This window comes from Pyrgilauda ruficollis, unplaced genomic scaffold (genome assembly GCF_017590135.1).
Source record: "Pyrgilauda ruficollis isolate IOZ18807 unplaced genomic scaffold, ASM1759013v1 scaffold204, whole genome shotgun sequence".
Lineage (NCBI taxonomy): Eukaryota > Metazoa > Chordata > Aves > Passeriformes > Passeridae > Pyrgilauda > Pyrgilauda ruficollis.
This window is the reverse complement of record NW_024519652.1, coordinates 93,105-112,984: the sequence shown is the minus strand read 5'-3', so window position 1 is coordinate 112,984 and position 19,880 is coordinate 93,105. Positions and strand designations below refer to the sequence as shown.

Here is a 19,880-nt window from a genome sequence, read left to right as displayed (position 1 = left end):
ATGATGATTAACCCAGATAAAGTTGTTTGCCACATGTGTAACAGGCTTTGATTCAACAACTCTTTTCTTGTTCTTGCCATGACTGAAGCACAGTTCATGGACATGGAGCTGAATGTTTTCCTGAATGCAGTCAGTGCCACAGTCACTCAAACTGCTTTTTTGATTTTCTCTGTGTAGAAACCACCCAGGTCCAGTTGTTTCAACAGTGCTTCACTTGGAGATTTAATTTTTAACTCCAGATGTAACCTCAGGCACAGCTAACACTCTTCAATCTGTGCAAAACAATATCACAAAACCTTTCTAGCTGTTTATGTATCCAGTAGACAAAGTAATTGCAAGCAGTATGGTAGATAATGTGCTTCTAATTATATCCTTGGTGGGATTCAGTGTAGCCTCTTTTTTTGGTCTTCTGAAAGCATAAATATATATTTACACAAACACAGAAGCTCCTCAGTGTTAGTATAGAGTGTTCCCCAAAGCAGCTACTTGTTTTTATTTCATATTAGTTTTTCACTCCATATGATTTTTTTTCCCATTAGGGCAAGGAAAAATTGGGGTTTCATACTCTCAATTTTTTGATGTTTGGAAATGTATGTGTGCACACATGCATGTGTACATGTGTATATATAAAAGCAGTTAATATTTCTAATTAAAATCAATAAATAAAAAGCCCGTCATAGTTAGCTCATTTTGTTGCATTTCACTAGAAGCTTTTTAAAAAGCCCATGGTTTTTATAACAAAATAGTTTTGTCAGTTTTTCTGAGCTGTGAGTTAATGTATTTTTCAGCTGAACTGAAGCATTTTTAAATTGAAGTGATTAGGATTGCAGCTCCCTAAATGTGGTATGTAATTCAGAAGAAAACTAGTAGCAATTATCATTATTTGTGAATTTGCAGTGAGGCTGTTGCTCTTACTTTTCATCTTGTATATTGGCTTTTGTGTTTGGGTTGTGTATTTTAGAATTGGTAATGGAAAAAACATAATTTTGTTCAAGGTCAGGATTAAAGTTCTTGTCAGATAGAGAACTGTTCTTTGTGTGCTTGTCTTCAGTGCCAGGGTAAAGAGGTATTAGGAATCCCTTGACTGTTTGCAACTCACCTCTGATCAAAGTTGTAGAAAGACCCTGAAGTTTTTCCTACTTCAGTTACTACCCTTGAAAAGTATATCTTTGATTTTAGCATGCAAGTCTAAATGTGTGGTCACTAGGACAGTAAAGTGAATGAATTGGTAATAGAGAGAATCTCTTCAACAAAAAGTCTCAAATCTATAACATTGTGGGAAAGTGTGTGTAACCCCATGTATATTTTTATCTCATACCAGGTATTTAATTGATTCCAGTGCAATACTTCTTCATACTTGTCCTTACTATATAATGAGTTATTTGCAGAAGACGAGCAGTTTACCCTAGTTGAAGTCTTTTTCCTGACTTGTAAGGGTGGTAGAAGGAAGGAGGTAAAGGAAGGAAAAATTTGCTATCACGTTTGTTAGTGCAACAGCTAAAGAAAAAAAAACAAAACATTTCTCTATTTCTGACCTTTTTCTGGTGCAAGTTGCCAAAAACAAGTTTTAGTAAGTCTTAACATCATTAACTTCCTAGTATCAGATCCTATCTTGTGTTCAGATTCCAAGGCATTTTTGTGGGGCCTTGGTCACTTGACCCAAACAAAAAAAAATTCTGCCTGATCCCAAGGCAAAAACCAATTAGCCTGCCATATGCAGGTTAAAAAGCATGGCTCCCATGCTACTGTTTGTTGCTCTAGGGAAGCTGGAGCCTGCATCTTTCCAGCAGCTGAGACTAATGGTGAGCTTAGCACCCTCTGGTGCCCATTGACATGACCTGTTCTGCCCCTGTAATGCTCACTGTAAGTCTTGCCTGTGGCATTTGAATGTTGAACAGAAGCTGACAAAGCTGACACAAACTCAGCTGTTGCAGCTTTGCTTGCACTAAAAGTGGTCAAAAGCAGAAATGCTCATGTCCATTTTCCTACCTCTACCAGTACAAACAGAATATGTAGAGATTTCACCTCTGCCTTGTACCCTAGCACATCCATTGAGCATTTGGCAGCTAGCATTTGATAGGTTCCAGGACTGAAAACTGTATTTTCACCATTGTGTTTAGTAACCCTGAAGGAACCTTCCTTCTTTGCATTTCCGTTTGTATTTTGAACATCCTCATGATTCATGCCAGTGAGTTCCACAGTCCAATTTTGCATTGTACTGAAATATATACATATATATATATATACACACACACTGACCATTTCCTATAGACTTTCCCCTTGTCATTCACAGTCAAACACTCTGTTGTGTGAACACTCTGTTCACCTCATTTGCCTCTTCCAGTCTGAAGACTCACGATTTCAGTCCTTTGTGTACAAAAGCCATTCCACACCTGTGATCATCTGTGTCTCCCGGCATTATATCTTTTGTAGTTCTTCTGCCTTTGTGTGAGGTGAGGTGACCAGAACAAATAGCCAGATTTAAGTTGAGGATGCATCATATATACAGTGGTGTAACAATTTTTTCTATTTTCTCATAATTGCTACTGCCCTTCTATTTGCCTTTTTGACTGCTACTGAGCCAAGTGCCCATGGAGTTACCCACTGTGACTGCAAGGTCTCTGTCCTGGGTGGAACAGAGCTAAATTAGAGTCTTTATAACTATATGTGTAGTTAGGGTTGTGTAGCCTCACAAGCACCACTTTGCATTATATCAATGCTAAATATAATTTCCCTTTTATTGTGCTCTTGGAATTTGTAAGATCCTTCTGCAGTTCTTTGCAACTGGTTTTACTTTGACTATCCTCTTTTTTTCTTGACTATTTTGTCAATAAACTTTGTCATGTCGCTATTCACTCTCCTATCCAGATCACTTCGCAAACAGCGCAGCACAGATCCTTATGGGACTCACTGGTAATATTCCTCCATTGTGAAAAACAAATGTGTATTTGCGCTTAATTTTCTTTCTCTTAGTGAGTTATGGAAAGTAATGTAGGACTGTCCTTTCTAATCCTTGGCTCTTAACTTCTGCCAGAGCTTTGATCAGGGACCTTCTCAAAAGCTTTTTGGAAATCCAGATTCACTCCAAACAGAATCACTGTTTCCCATGTGATTCCTAGCTCTTCCAGTGACCTCTAAGAGTTTGAGAGGTAGGACTTCCCTCAGCAAAACACAAGCAAATTCTTCACTGATTTATCTTATGTGTGTGTGGATATTTTCTAATGAATATTTGTAGCTTCAGTGGATTTGCCAGCTGTAGCAGTCAAGTTGTACAGTTCCTCAGGCCTTTGCCTTGGTGGAATTTCTGTGTGGTGATTTTGCCAGGGTATCTGCGAGAGCAGCGAGTGTGGCCATGGACAATGGTGAGCAGCTGGGACCAGCCACCTCTTCAGCTGCTGCAGCCAAGGACAGTAAAAACTCCTGGGAAAGCCCTTGCCCCCCCAGCTACTGCACTGGTACTCCACTACTGTAATTTTTCCCCTTCCCTTTTAATTCTAAAACCAAAAAGGCCAGAGGGGTTGCAGGTCGAGCTTCCTTGTTCCTTGTTCTCCTTTGTTGCGATCCACGCTAATCATAGAGGAGCAAAGAGAACTCACTCTCTGAATAAAATGGAACAAACCTGGATGTTTGAATAATCCCCAAAATGCAATTAAAACCAAAAGAGTTTAGATGTTGGTACAAAAAAATTATATCTTTTATTTAATAGTAAGAGAGGCAAAGAGAAAGAAAGGGAAAAGAGAAGAGAGAAAAAAATAGAAATGGAGGGGTGGGGGCAGAGCGGACAGGGAGAATGACAGAGGCTAATTAAGTAGAAGTATATCACCCCTCTGTGGGTCCCAGTGACATCTCCTTGTTTCCCTCCGTCTGGTCTTCTTGCTGGTGAGGGTTCCCTGCCAAAAAGTATAGAATCCAATGGAATAGTATACTTTCAGGCAGGTGGGAACACACAGGTGATATCTCCCTGAGGGGGGCAGTTTGACACTTGTAAGCTTGTGGATCTGTTGCATCATGCAGTATCATGTGCAGTGCTCTGGTACAGGGTCTGGGGACCCCTTTGGGGAGGGCCTTTGATGGGCCATGACACTCCTCATCTGTGCCCATGTGAATTCCTATAGATGTGGCTTTCCAGGGGTGAGAGGCCCTGCAGCTGGGCCAGTCTGCCCAGTGGGGAGTGAGTGTTCACTGCCTCTGACCAGAGGCTTTTTCACCATACACAGGAAACCTCTCCTCATCCTCCCTTGGATGTAGGGGTCTGTGCAAGCCTGGCAGCAGATAAGCCTGGGGCTATATCCTCCACCCCTGTAGTTGCTGGGCTTAATCCTCCTGTGAAAGTATTCTTCCCAAACCAGACCTGAGAACACTGTCACTTTATCAAAGCAATTTACAGCCCAGGGCCTCAGTCAGGAATGCAGTAATCTTCAGCGCAGTTTTTCTTATATGGTTTTGCTAAAATAGGCAGTAGTCATTTGTAAAAATATTTAAGCCATAAACCATAACATTTCAGTCTCCAACACACTTTTCCTCATTTCCCATTGATGCGGGTGTAGGGGGTAATTTGAGATGATGCACAAAAGAGAGTAAATTGTGCTCTTAATTTGGAAGACTAGCCACAGCTACTTCAAGGACAGAAAGTTAAACCTGTTTTCAGGTACCACGTGGGCTTTATTTCCTGCAGCTCCACCTCCTCCATTTCTTTGACAGAATATCATTGTTTGTTTTCACACTGCAATTCCTTAGGTAGTTTATGGTTGTTGCATTTAAAAATGTCATAATATATTTGTGTCAGTACTGTTATGTAGCACCAAAAATCAGGAACTTAATAGATTTGAGGGGTTGAAGTGCTTGATTCCTTAAAAAATAAAAAGTAAGGTAAAATTTATGGGGCAGTCAGACACTTAAAAAAAATAACCATAAATTCTTTACAGCATAAGGATGATTCTTGTTCTCTCCTTTGCATGTTTTCCTATGAAAATAAAGATCAACACCTTAGAGTGGGTTACCTGTACAGTCCAGAGAAGGAAGATCTATTCTTGCTGGTTCATAATTCAAAAATAAACCACCACTTAATGAAAAAAGAAATTGCACATTCAAAGGCAATAAAAGAAATATTGGATTGAGTGCTATTTTAGGCTGTGCAGCTCATTGGCACATAGAATTCTTAAGGAATTATTACTGAGAGTCCAAGGACACAGTGGAGCACAGGAGCAGTCAGTAGTGTTGAGAATTTTAAAAGAGCTTCTACCTCTTAATCAAAACTTAAGTTCAGCGCAAGAGTCTAAGAATCAAACCTTGGAGAGAGGAATTGGGAGTGAGAAAATGGTGAAATAAACACAAACAAGGAATATGAATTGGTTTGTTCTTACTATATTCAGTAGAGGGAGGAAATTACATCTCATAAACACCATTCTTGTGCAGTGTTTTACCTCCAGTAAATACAAATGTTGGGTACATTGGTACTGAGAAGGAAAACAATCAGCTCCATGAATATCCATACAGTCTCTCTAAGCCAGAGCCAGCTCTTCAGGATTCATAGACATATACAGGATTCACCACTTATTCTCCTAAAGCTATTTTCCAGGAGGACATTTTGACCTTCTTTGCAGCTAGATGAGTGCAGCATCTCCCCTTCACACCCATAAGAGAACAGGACTGTAAATTATGTATGATTATAAATGTTGCAAGCTGTAGTCACTTGCTTTTCTGTATGTTTCTAACAGAGAGACAGTTATCATCTTTCAGAGAGAACACAAGAAGAATCATTAATTCTGAGCAGTATGAAATCTGAAAACTCTGTAAACTCCACAAACGTTTTAGTAACTTGTGCATGTTTCTGGAAAAGGTACAGACTTGCAGGAAGCAAGAAAATAAGATATCTGGAGTTCTCTTACTCACACTATTGACTATTTTGTTTTTTCCTCACAGCAGACTGAGCTGAGGGAAGAGGAAGATTTTGGCCTAAACAACAAATTTTCTTGATATTGCTAAAGAGGCTGTCAGAGCAGATCTGTATGCAGCCTGTGAGACAATTCAGGAGGCCTCTGTTGGTCCCTTGCAGCTTTGTTCATGCAGTGTTTCATGCTGGAAGCCTTTAATGCCTGTACTAATATAGCTGCTGAGGACTAAGGATCATTTAACAGAGGAGAAACTTTACTAGCTCATTCTGTGTCACCTCAGTGGAATTGAAACACCAGATGTACCTCACTTTCCTCCTAGTTCCTTTTCACATTGCATCACACCTCCTCCATGTGAATGGCACTGTTGCCTTCTGCTCTCCAGCAATGGGGTTAAGCAGAATCTTCCTGAATCTGAATCCTGAATTCAATGAATTGTCTTTGTGGTGCAATGCAGGTTCTGGGTTGACCAATGTTAAGACAGAAGAGATATCGGAGGTGAAGATGGATGCGGAGTTCCGGCATGACTCAGGATACGAAGTTCATCATCAAAAGCTGGTGAGTGATCAAACAGTGCTTTCCATGCATGCACTTTGAGATGCTGATTCCATCCTGAACTAGTGAGTCACTTATGGCCATGTTTTGCTTGAGTGATGTGGACGCTGAAAGTGCCAACAAAAAGTTAGCATGTGAAAATATTATGATTTTTCTGGTTCTCTCTTTGATGAGAGTAAACCTGGAGCAATGTCCCTAGAGAGGATGGAAAGTCATTGAGCCTCACATGAGAGGAAACTCCGACAGTTCCTGTCCTTGCACTACCACATCACTGGATGTGCTTATATGGAGAATATTTGTCCCACAGTCCATCTGTCTCATAGTCTCTCTGTATCAGACAAGGGATACAGAGGATGGAAAATGCTGAGTTTATAAAAAAGAAAAAGAGTTTGAGATGCATAGCACAGTGCAGCAAGAAATAGAATGACACCGTTTCAGGAATATAGTCCTTTCCCATCAAAACAGATGGTAGTGGTGTATGCATGGAGCATAACCTTTCACAAGAGTGGTTGCTTGGGATAAAAGGAGATTCCCCACTGGCCTCAATTTTAGTTTGTGTTTGGCTGTCTTTGTGTGTTTTTTTCCTTAAGATATATGAAATTATTATTAACAGGGGAAAGGCAGATAGGAGCAAAATATTCATCCCTATTTGAACTGTGCTTTTTGTGAGCATAAAAATGACAACCAAAAGCACTGTAGGTAAGAAAAGTATCTTCTAAAAGCTTTTTTTTTGGTTGCTTAATAAGCAATGAAGAACCCAGACAGCAGTTGGCTATAAACATGTTCTGTTTCTTCTTTGTAAGGGTATATTATGTGATGAGGTTTCAGTTCCATAGCTTTCAATATCCTGATACTAAACTTGAAAGCTTTTTTTTCTTAATATATTTTTAAAGCTAAGTAGTGCTGAAAATCAAAATTAACAAGGGACTCAAATTTGCATTTGAACTAGACAATCACTCTGTGAAAGGAGATTCTGCCATCTCTTTGATGCGAAGAACTGAGAATTACCAATTTGATGAGGTAATCCAAAATGCATTAGCACTAATTTGGGAAAGTCTGACATGCTTAGCTCAGATGGGTTAAACATGCCAATGGCGCAAACCTGTGCAGGGTGTAGAAGAGAAGGAATTTGCAGGAACATGTGCTAGACACAGTAATTACTGGTTGTCATAGTTTTCAGCAGCACCCTTTAGTGTGGAAGTGGTTTTTTACCATCTCAAGGAATTAGGTGCTGGGAATTCCCCATACCATGGTGGCTGATGGGGGAGGACATTGCAGTCCCTGCACGTGGTAATCTGTGTTATGCTTAAAATGGCACCTTTCTAGCTTTTCCCAAGGTTTTTTGCCATACTTTTTACGGATAGGTATGACCACTATTTAAAAATTAGTGAGCTGTCTTCTAGGTTATCTTTTCAATTGAGACTGAGCAGGGATTCTGGTGTTGCTGGGCAAGTACTGGACTGATGCTTACAAGGCCTTGCTTCCTTGCCACACACTATGCCCTGTCCAATGCCCCTCTACATTTAGCATTGATTCAATAGCAAGGAGCAGAAAACACTTTGATCTGTGCATCCATTCTTTGCCATAGTAGAATTTCCTTGAACAGTCTCCTAGAGATTTTGCTTTGAATTCAGCTGCACGTATTTTACATGCAGACCTCTGAATTGGGTTGAAATTGCATTTATTTTCTCCTTTATGGAGGTTCATGTACATTAAGTTGATTTTCATGGCTCAGGGTGCTTAAGGCCTTCCTCCCTTGCACATGTATATTAGCTGGGGCATTCCACAGTGCTCCTGAAGTAGTATAGCAACAGAATTTCAGTCCTAGGCAGGTAAAATTCATGGAAGAAATTACTACTTTGCACTGTGTTTATGCCAACACTATCCATTGTTTGTACTTTCTAGTAAATTTTTAACTTTGTCATAACACACTTCTTGCTTGTGACTAGGAACAATATAAATATTTACACTGCATGCTTTAATACCTCTCTGACAAAGGTTGTGTTTATTAAAGAGTGCAAATGTTACACAGCTCAGTATAATTCTCAGCTGTTTTCTTGCTTCCCTCTACATTTTTGTTAAATACTTGTCAAAGTATTTATTCTTTCAGCATGAGACAGTCATACAATTCTGTGAATGTAATTTATTCTCTAATTATTTTTGCCCATTTTGGTTTAAAATAACAACAACAAACAATAATAATAGCCCATGCTATTGGCATGCAGACAAAAGAATTGTAATGTATGCTCAGATGTGAAATAATGCTATGTATTCTTTGAGTATGGAACAAGGCAATGAAGGTAATCACCCATTTTTCATACCTGCTCCTGCTTATAAAAGCTAGATTTATTATATGCACAGTAAAGCATCTTGCTGTCCTTTGTTTCACCTTATCAGTGCAAAAAATTCAAGTGGATTTGCTCTGGTTTTCACACAGCTATTACCTCCTGGGTCTCACAGAAGTACATCATGCAAATACAGGTTATTCTCTTTACCCTGCAAAATCTTGAAGCACTCCTTTGTGGTCACTTAAAATCAGTGATAGCTTTTGTTGACTCATCTCCTTTGTGAGAATTTTCTCTCATCTGGTTGTGTGCAGGTTTCACTGTAGCTCACAGGTCCTTCAATACTCCTTTATCAAAAAAATGCATCATAGTCCAAACGGGCCACACAGATGTAAATGTATGACCACACTCATGATTAGCATTCTGAAAATAAAGAAATATGTGTGTTCCTGGGTTACTCCACTCAAGCCTATCACTCGTGCAATTAGCTTGACTCGCTTACTCAAGGAAAAAAAGGGAGTTCCTATCTAAGACCTGTGTGAAGCTGAACATGGAGCTGAGTCCCCCTTTAGCACAGCACTCCTACACCACAGGCCATACATGTGTCCCAGATTGCTCCTCTCCAGCTTTCAGAGCTTTATGGCACAGCAGTCCAGGTTGGAGTAATTACCAAGGCATGCAGTGCCATTTAATTACTGATGCTTCAATAGCCTTCATATTGCTGTGGCAGCTTGGCAGGTTAGTGAAATGTTCAGTGAGCTTTTTATTAGCCATCTTCCTTTATATTTCTTTTGTAGGTGTTCTTTGCTGAAGATGTGGGCTCAAATAAAGGTGCCGTCATTGGGCTAATGGTGGGAGGTGTTGTCATAGCAACAGTGATTGTCATTACTTTGGTGATGCTGAAGAAGAAGCAGTACACATCTATTCATCATGGGGTTGTGGAGGTAAGAAAAGACTTCCAAGCACAACTGGTGTAACCTGTGCAACACAGTCAACACACTGCTGTATAAATATTAATTTATGAAGGAAGAAACTGTGGTTTTAGCTATGTTGGCATTGTTACATTCAGCAGTGTGGAATCAATTTGCTTTATTTAGTAAATGCAAGCACAATGTAAACCATGTTAAAGTGGGTGTAAAACCACAGAACTTTCTTCTGCAACTATTCCAGACCAATCACTTAATAATGTGAAAGTTCATTTTATAAGAAATTTGACAGTAGCCAATGAGAAGATACTGCACAAGAGGAAAAATCTGGTCTTACTGTTGGGAAATCATACACCAATTTTTTTATTTAGCTGTAATGTTTGAAACTGGCCCTCTCATAGCTTGTGCTGTGCATTGCAAGGATTTTCCCTAGACAGGTATTTTATTGTTCTCTGTTCTCTAAATAAGATTTTTTGTTGCGACAAACATCTTTGGATTTATGGCTAATCTGAAACTCATTGTTTTGAGAAACAAATAATATATAAGGCTCTTACACAGGATTTTCAAGATGAAAATCTTTGTCTCTTCTCAGTCTGCCAAGGAGATTTGTGGTTGATTTACAGTAATTTAAAATATTTTATCTATTTCATGACTTTAAGATAAGAGCTGTGTAAGCAGAAAGACTTCATTATGAGAACTGGAAGAGGTTCATGTAACTCTTTTTCTTCCTGCTTAGTTTGCTGTGAGTGCCTGGTTTGCAGATAGTACTTGTATTAGTAAGCACTTGAGACACTTGTTTATTTTTGCCTTTTAGAATTGGTATTTTACATTTTTGATTGAAACTGAAGTCTTGATCAAGTCCATAGTTCATGTTGGTTTAATCTTGAGTCAAATGAACCTTGCTTTGTTCTTGCTGGAGACACACATGCTTCACGATGCATTTATTCCAGTGTCTGGGATTACAAAGGGTCTTAAGAATTATTTGTGTATGCTTTGTCTTAAGCCTATGCTTGTGCATCCTTGTGTCCATGCTGTGCTTATCCATGTGTTTTGAAACTTTCCAAAGAGACATGGTCAGAATATCACCAACAGTGTGGGGTGATTTGCACAGATAGCAACCTTTGCAGAATTTTGGACCAAGAGGCAGAAAATAGCAAACAGGAATCTCAGCTTTAGCTTTTGATGTGATATCTTTCAGCCCATTTTGTAGAAAATTGAAGCAGATTTTAGTATTAATCTACCAAGCTGGTGGATATCTGGATATCTGCTACCAACAGTTGTGCCACCAGAGACTCTCTTTTGGGTGAATTTAGTAATAATGGAAAAAACAGAAACCTTGTTAAGCCAAACCCCAGATCAGATATTGAATGTAGACATGGCATTTTTGCAGTATGTCTTGGTTTGAAAGACAGATGTCTGCTAAGGAAGGCAGGAGCCTCCCTCAGAAAGGAAAATGTAAACCTACTCCCTCCAAATTACTATAATTTTGAAATTTAGGGCCTCTCAGGCAAAGATATGAGGATAGGAATAACAGTTCTTTACTAGTATGTATAAATTTAAAAAAATAAAACAACAACAAACTACAACTTAATAGGAAAATTAAAAGGCAGTAGTACAAAAACACTGACAGAGTCAGAATACAACCTGACACCTTGTCAGTCAGTGTGTTGGTAGCAGTCTGATGTAATGGTGTTGGTGCAGTCCTCCTGGAGTGACAGATGTGGTTCTGTTGAAGCAGTGATCCTGTAGAAGGGTGTCATTTTCCTCTGAAGATTCAGTGGTGTTATGGATGGGTCTGGGAATCCAGTGGAAAAAGGCTGACTGTGGTGTTCCAAATCTCAGATTATATCCAGGTAGGAATGCTTGGCTCCTCCCCTTGGGTGGAACATCTCCCAGTGGGGCGATGTAATTTTATCAGTCATGCAGTCACACTCAATGGCTCATTAACAGAAGATATTTCCTGGAGGGAGGTTTGGTTGTGGAAGAGATAGAACACCTGGTTTTAATAGCTGGCCCATTAACAGAAGATATCTTTCCAGAGGTATGAGGGATGGGTCATGGAAGAGATAAAGAACGCTGCCCCACCTGGTTTTAACAGATAGTAATAGAATACATACTTTTGGTTAAATCTTGCATTGCAACCTAAGACACAGTACAACCTTAAAATTCCAGGTGGGTTGCATCTGATAGAATGAGGTGGCAAAGGTGATTCTCGACTTCTACAAGCTTTCTTTGGTAACAGTGAATTTGGAACTGTTGACCTAGAAATAGCATGCACAAGCTGAATAAGTAATTCATGTCAAAAGGACAGCATGACTTAATAAATATTATGTGATTTTTATCTGTAAAAAATTTTACAGATAGAACCATAAAGCTCTAGCATGCAGATGTACCAAGAATATTAGTGGATTTATAGTATCACACTCTAGATTGTGTTGCCTTGTGGATTTGCTGGCCTTGGCAGCCAGGATTCCTCCTTCTGCCTGACTTGCTCTGTGGTCTTCACAGCCTCGCTGTCCAAGCTTCTTGCCTGCAAGAAAGGCATAACATCTGTTTTTTCTGCTTTTATCCTAAGTTGGTAAAAATTATGTAGCACTTGTATTGGGGACAAAAAAAAAAAAAAAAGCTATATACAATTGATGTCTAATACTAAAATGTCTTCAAAATAAAGCTGTTACATTCTAAAGAGAATTAATTTATTTAGCTACAGCCCACCTCTAGTATACTGTGTACAATAAGCAAGGGAGAGCAAAATCACTTGATGTAAAAATAACTCTACATCAGCTCTAGCTTGGCTGAGTGTATTTTAACTAATTTGCCACCTCTTTGTTGTGTGTCAGAAGTTACTGTGTGAATTTAACCCAGTGATAATGAAAGATAACTAAACAGGTCTTGTTCCACCTGCATTCTTGTCTTCCAAAAAGTCACCTCTGTTGTACTCTCTCATTTCACTGACTTTTTCTAACAAAATAAGTTATTAAAAATCCTGTTAGCCTTTTTTAAGCTCTGAGAATGGATATACTTGTCCTATTTAGAAGTGTCATTTTTTCCCTAGTCTGAGAATAAAAATGTTCCAAAGTTGTTCAGCCTCCCCAGGAAAAAAACTTTCATAGTTAAGTAAATAAATTACTGAGAGATTGAAAATTACTTATTTACATGTGCACACAGGGGCTCCAACAAATGTTTTGAAGGAATTTTTTGCAAGTGCACCCACCCCAGCTATCTGCATATTTTCTCCATGAAGGTGGGTGGCAAAACAGAGATTCTCACATCTCCTGTGCACTGGGCAACCGCTGACTGTCTCAGCTTCTCCTCTGTGAGGATATCCTATTCAAAGCTCATGAGTGGGACCTCCAGCAGTGACAACAGGAGGTCTTTGCAGCATGGAGCAGATGCTGAAATTGCTGAAGGGGATAGGTGGACAAACAGTCTCACAAGAGGTTATCTCCCTGACTGAGGTGTTTTTTCAAGAGACATCATGTCATAGAAAAGAGAAGTGTTGAACCAGAGCACCTACACCTCTTACATGCTGTGCTCAGCTTCTGCCACCTCTATAATGAATGGGAAAAGCTTCTTAAAATGGTGAGGGGTTTTGGGAATTTACAGACAAGGAGATAATTGGGTGCAAAACATGTCATTTGGCAGAGTGGTACCTAGGGCAGATGTTGTAAGAAACGTGAAGAGTTTGGTAGCATCAAAATGGGTAAAAGAAAATAGAAGACATGCAGAATGAGTGATAGGACACTTAGGTTTGATGGATTACCCTGCAGCAGAGAGCTACAGGAAGGTGAGGAGGTACCAGCACTAGTTATTTTAAGGGCTAAAGAGGAAATTTTAAAAAAAAATTACTAAGATTGCAAGTTCGATCTTCAGTAAATCCCTTTTAGTTATAAATGCCGTATTTTGGAGTTTACTGGACTTTCGCTAGAAACTTCTTATCAAACAAAAATTTTTAATACTGTACAATTGTGCAAAGGCATTTAAAAATCAGTCTTTTTTTACTGTCCTTCCTTTTTTTCTTCCTAATCTCTTTCTCCTTGATTTTCTTCCAAGTATCTCATCAATTCTTTGGTCTCTTCTGCATTGCAGTTTTCTTGATTCCTTTTTAATTTATGGTGGTCTCTCAGTTTCTTTTTCATAAGTAGGTTATGCTGTATACTTACCACAATTTCTAGTCATGAATAAGAAAAGCTAAATGAGGACTTAAACTAAAATGAGTGATAGAGTTCAATACAGTATTGTTTGGAGCTTAAAGACAGAAGTCTAGCACACGTTTTGGCATCCCAGCCTAGTGGGGGTGCCTCCTAGTAATGAAAATGCTCTCGGGCAGGTATTGATACACATGGAACCCTGGTCCATAAATGCTAGAGCTTCATGCTGAGTTTTAATTTTATGCTAGAAAAGAATCTGTTAGTAGGATTAGTTGTGAATTGTGACCTTCTCACATCATGATTTGAAGAAGCACTGGATGCTCTGAGATAGTGGTGATAACAGTGTAGAAGAACCAGGGCTGCCTTGGTGCTGTAGCAGCCCTTTCAAGAGTGAACAGAAGGGTGACTTTTCCTCTGTACCTGCTTTTATTCTTATTTTCTGTAAGTGCTGAAAAGGCTGCAGGAACATGTTCCTGCTTTGTTCTTGCCTTCACCGCCATTTTCACAACAACTTCAGCAGCAGCTAACAAAATGCTGCTAATGCTGTTAAATTCATGAGTCCTTAGGGTGGGGATTAAGCCTTTAGTACATTTGTACAAAATCTGTGTGGAGTGGGTTTGTTAGGCTCTACTGCTGCTAAACTGCTGGCAAAACAAGTGCTCTACTGAACACTAATAGCATGGAGGGATTGCCAGTCAAAGATCCAGTGCATATGGATCTAGATGGTGCATTTTTGTGGAGGGAGAAGTTGGCAGCCCCAGAAAGGACAGGTGAAGCAGCAGAAAGCAGCCCAGCTGCTGGGGTAGTGGCAAAGTTGAGTGCTGTGAGGTGTGGGCCTCTCCCCATCCCTTTCCAGTCCTGCTCCCAGTGTAGGGGACACAGAGCAGCTGGCACAGACTTTTCTTTAAAATGCAAGCACACAGCCGTACCCTGACTGCTGAGCACATGGCTGTACAGGATGTCTTGAGATTTGGGAGTGGGAGGTTGAAGAGGAGACAGGCTGTGAAATGCCATGGGGTCCTTCTGTCCTTGCTGGATCAAAATGATGGTTGACAGCCAAGCTGAGTCCATGGACTGCCCAGGGGAAGTTTGCATCCTTCAGAAGAAAACGGTTGTCATTTCTGGGGAGGAAGGGGCCAGGGAAAGGAGGAAGTTATTCTGTCTTCCCCCAGTTTCTCAAACAAGGGAGATAAAGCAAGAGTGATGTCTAAGCTATTATCTTGCTACCTAAAAACATGTCACATAAGTTGAAGAAACAGGTGGATTTGCGGATCATTGCATAAGAGAAATACTGTATGCAAATGCAATTTAAAAAGAAAGAGAAATAAAACCTGTGAATGGCAGTATTAAACGTCCAAGTTATATTGCAGAATTTGAAACACAAAGAACACAGTGTCAGTGTAGCCCAGTGATCCTTTCTGTCTGGCATCCTGTTCCTTGCCCACAGGGGTCAAGGGGTGCTGAAAGTCTCAGGGCTCCCAGCTGTAAAGAGTTTCATAATAGCTTGTGAGTGATATATATATGTATATACATCGAGCAATATATAACCTTTAAGTTGGATATTTCATGAAAATGTCTAATTACTGTATAAGAAAAACACATCTGATGAGAGATACAGTGTTGATTTAAAATGCAATTTGAGAGTCAGGACATAAAAAGGGGCACAGATATGAAAATGGATCAAATTTGGGGTTAGCAGTTCATCTGAGTAATTGAATGCATGTGCCACACAGAACCATTAAAATGGCAAATAAAAGAGCGTATAAAGTGGAGATGGCTCTGAGAGGAGCCATTTTTTGGTGGGACTGTGGGAAAGGTGGCCAGTACTGTGTTGTGACCTTCCACGAGGAAAGATCAGCTGCAAAAAAAACCTGAACAGCCTGTGTTGGTCCCAGGCATGGGAAGAACATACCTTTAGTCTTTCTCCCGGGTGTCAGGGAACAACTTACCAACATCTTCTCTCCTCACTAGGCTGAGACATTTCCAGTATTGCAGAGTGGATTTAAAATTGGTATCAGACATCAATACTTCTCCTTTGCATTTTTATTAAAAGGTTAGATAGAGAAAGTTAGGGTTTCTTGAGAGAATACTAGCCTTTCGTAAAGGCTAGTTTGTTGCTGAAGGTGACTTGCTGTATTTCCAAGAGGTCACTACTTACAGGAATCACAGGAAAATATTCATACCTAATACGAATATGAAGGTTTAGGCACCTTCCTGATTTTAGACACTGTAAAATTCACTTTTTATCTTTGCTTTTAGGAGCTGTCAAGCACTGGATACATCAGGTAGCAAATGAAATAACTGACAAGCAGACTGTTTTCATAGGTGCTTAGCAAGGTAGCCAGGATTCGGTAGGTTTTGAATACACAACTACTGAGCTACACCAGAGGTAAAATACCTAAATTAGATTTAGAGACTGTTCTCATCCACTCTAAATTGATGGAGTTTTATATTATTGTAATGTTAGTGAAGTAAGAAAATGATGTGGGAAGATGCAGGTATTGAATGGAGAAGTCAAAACTGAGCTTTGTGCCTGTCTTCCAAGTAATCAAGAAAGGTCAGTTTTTGTTAAGTATAAATACTTAAACCAGTGCAGACATGTCAAGGTTTTTGTCACTAAACTGAGCCAAAGTCAGCCTTGGAGGTAGAGGAGTTCTGTGTCCCTAGGTGAAATGGATTTTTTTGTTTACCTTGTGCCTGGCTGCTCTGGCATTTCCTTGCTACCCTCATTTTATCTTTTCCAATTAATTTTTTGTTTTGAGACCACCACAGCTGCGACAGATCTGGAGGCACAGTGCAGGCAGAAGGCAGACTCAAGCCACTGCTTCCTAGTGAGCTTCTTCTTTATTCTTTAGAGTCCAAATTGATCCCAAGTATAGATATTGATATATATGCTGGGGGAAAAAAATCTCTTAGTGAGGGACTAGCAGACAGAGGAAAACTCCATCCCCCTTTTTTTTTTTGGAGAGTTGCTTCCCGATCCAAACAACAAATTCCAAAGCTGGTACTGCTGGCTTTGGTCAGTTGTCTTTGAAGTCCTGCAGCAATAAAATGAGTTGTGGAGTTGTTCTTGGTGCATTATCATAATCTGTTCAAAAAGTGAGCCAGAGAATGCTTTCTGCCCAAACACGGAGGATATAAAGTATGTTGGATGGCCGTGAAGTGGGGAAACATGGGGTATGCTGTGAATTAAGCAGGAATGTGACCCCAGTTGTTCCCTCTCCTGACAGGTGGATGCTGCAGTGACACCAGAGGAGCGCCACCTTTCCAAGATGCAGCAAAATGGCTACGAAAATCCCACATACAAGTTCTTTGAACAGATGCAGAACTAGGACATCATAGCAGCCTCATGAGTTGAATGGAAGAATAATTGCTTCACTGCCCATTGGTGTTCAGTTATAATGTGGAAAGAAAGAAAAACACTCTGCTTTATTATTTACTCATTCTCGCCTTTTGACAGCTGTGCTGTAACACAAGTAGATGCCTGAACTTGAATTAATAAAATCGGTAATGTATTTTCTCTCTCTTTCTCTTTACATTTCAGTCTTTACACTACATTATTAATGAATGTTTTTTGTGTACTGTAAAGAGGTTAGCTGTATTTAACTAGTGCATGGATAGATTCTCTTTCCCAATTATTTATCATGTAGTTCCTTAGCCAGTTGTATATTATTCTTGTGATTTGTGGCAAAGATTAGGTCCTAGTTGAAACATGCTTTAAGAATTGATGGGGGATGCTTTCTGTGTCTGTGGGGTTTAGCTGCTTCTCTTTGCTGAGCATTTTTTTCTGATCACTATGCATTTTAAAGTAAACCAACATTTTTTAAAAGTATTTCGGACGAGTTATTGAAATTCTTTTCCTCTGCAACTGCATTTTATTGTACGGATTGTTGCTCCTGCTGTATTAGTGATGTAGAAATCATGAGAATACACATTTGTTTTGTTGTGCCTGTTTTATGTGCACACTTTAGGCATTGAAAGGTAAACTTTATTTTCTTTTCCATGTACCTTTTTGATCTTAAAAAATTATTAAAAAGAGTCCCTGTTAATTGTGAGCACTTCTGGGGGATGAAGTGCCTGCTGGCCAAAAGTTAATGGGGGTCCTCTACAGGATGATTGTACAGAGCCATTGCTTATGAACTGATAGCTTTCTACACTGTGTTACATAAATAAATTAAGAAAAGAATGTGTGGGCAAGAGTTTTCTTTGGAGGCAGAAAACAGAGTTCTGAAAGCCATTTAAACAGAATACAAGGGTGTTCACACTGAGAGAGAGTTGGGATCCTACAGAGATTGCAGCACTGACAGTTGGACTAGAGCAGAAGGAAGGCAGCAGTGAGACAGGGCAGAAAGTGGGAAGCGCCGTCTTTGGCACACGTACCCTCTGAGATGTCTTTTCCTTTTTTCCTTTTCTTTCAGTTTGTATAAACAGTGTTTTAATGTAAATAAATACATTCCTGGAGGAGCCCTGTTGTAGTAGTGCGTTTCTGTGACAACCAGCCACCCTTGCTCATGCAGAGGAGCATGACGTGGATGGTTAACCAACCTCCCACTTTCCTGGCCATCCCCTGGCGTGATTTACCAGCAAGTTCTTCCCTCTCCTCCCCACACCTCTGCTGCTTTCTGGCAAGATCTATGCCTTGCAATGTGCTATATTGGTGAAGGCAAGGAGGAGCCTCCCAGACTGCATCCAGCTTGGTTCTGCTGCCTCACAGCAAGGGCCCAGGAGGGGTAGAACAGCAGCACCAGGAATTTTTTTCTGCAGGAAGAGGGCAAAGCCATTGGTGAGCTGGGATACATAGCCCCCAGCCTTGCATGTTCTCTCCATTGCCTGAGAGCTTCCTTCAGCTCCTGGCCCTCCAGGAGCACTCCTGTGGCACAGGGAGAGCACAGTAACTCACACCACAGGGCTCTCCTGCCAAGCGAGATGAGACCACAGTGGGTGAGTGGACCTGGGGATCTTCAAGATAGCTTTTATACCCAGTCCAAAATAAGGACTCCTCTGTTCAAACTTGGAAATGGGTTCTGGAATAAAACTGGAGGGGTGTGTTTATGAAAAAGAAAGTGAATTACTGTTTCTCTACAGCGACTGGGTTAGATAAAGCAGGATTGAAGGAACAACTAGGAGCAGAATAATGACAGCATGATCTCTTCAGGGAAAGCCTCTTGTAACTCAGTTTGTGTGCAAGCCATGGCAGCCTCTTCTTCAGCATCACTGGCAGCTTTTGTCTCAGCAAGCAAGATGAGGCATGGCTGCAGTGGGGCTGCACAGCTCAGGCAAATGGCTGAGTCGCTCCCGACTTCCAACTAGGAGAAAATAATAGTTTCCAGTCCTGTTACTCACTAGTCCTTCCCCATCCATGATCTTATACAAAACCTCACCTGTTCAGGTCATTCACCTGCTGGCCTGGAACACAGCTGTACTGTCAGACTGGCCAGGAGGGATGTTTAGTCAGTGAGGGAATAACCAGGTCAGGGAGTTTCAGAAGCCATCTGTGGAGATTCAGGATGATGAGGTGGCACCTACTACTCTGAACCAGTAGTGGGAAAAACTGCAGAGCTTCCCATTGCCTGTTACCAACCAAGTGTTTATTCCCTTTGCTCTTCCATCTCTACTGTGTCAAGGGAATTCATCTCAAGGGATCAGAACACTGGAAGTGGTTGGTATTATTTGCAGGCCTTGGAGTACCAGTGTGTTACAAAAAACTTACAAAATACCCCCAGAGGATTTACCTTCTCCAGTTTTAAAACCAAACTGGTTGGGCCAGAATAATGTGTGATCATAAGCAGAGGCTTTCAGGCCCCAAGCTGCTAAAAAAAAAAAATAAATAAATAAATATTGAGGTTTAAGCTTGTGTCTGTTTATGTAGGTGTTGCTATATAGGTCACACCACCTAGAAAGGGATATGTAAGACTGTCTTCTGTGCACATGTCCAGGATCACAGAAGAAGATCCCGCTTCAGGTCAATTTAGCCCAGTCTCATTAAAGAGGGATTATCAAAATTCCTTTGAGAGGGAATGAGTAATCCATAAGATACAGAGAACCACTGGCCTTTAGAGCAAATTTCATTTA

At 40.2% G+C, this 19,880-nt stretch overlaps 1 protein-coding gene across 4 annotated transcripts in view; it reads left to right on the top strand.

The window, feature by feature from the left end:
* Positions 1-18,272, top strand: part of LOC121353422 (amyloid beta precursor protein) — a 207,373-nt gene extending 189,101 nt beyond the window's left edge. For all 4 annotated transcript variants that reach the window (XM_041467270.1, XM_041467269.1, XM_041467268.1 and 1 more), the window contains 3 exons: positions 6,349-6,449; positions 9,529-9,675; positions 17,039-18,272. In XM_041467270.1, coding sequence (XP_041323204.1) covers positions 6,349-6,449; positions 9,529-9,675; positions 17,039-17,140 — 350 coding nt within the window. In that variant the 3' untranslated portion in view covers positions 17,141-18,272. The remainder of the gene's footprint in view (positions 1-6,348; positions 6,450-9,528; positions 9,676-17,038) is intronic.
* Positions 18,273-19,880: the final 1,608 nt, after the last annotated feature.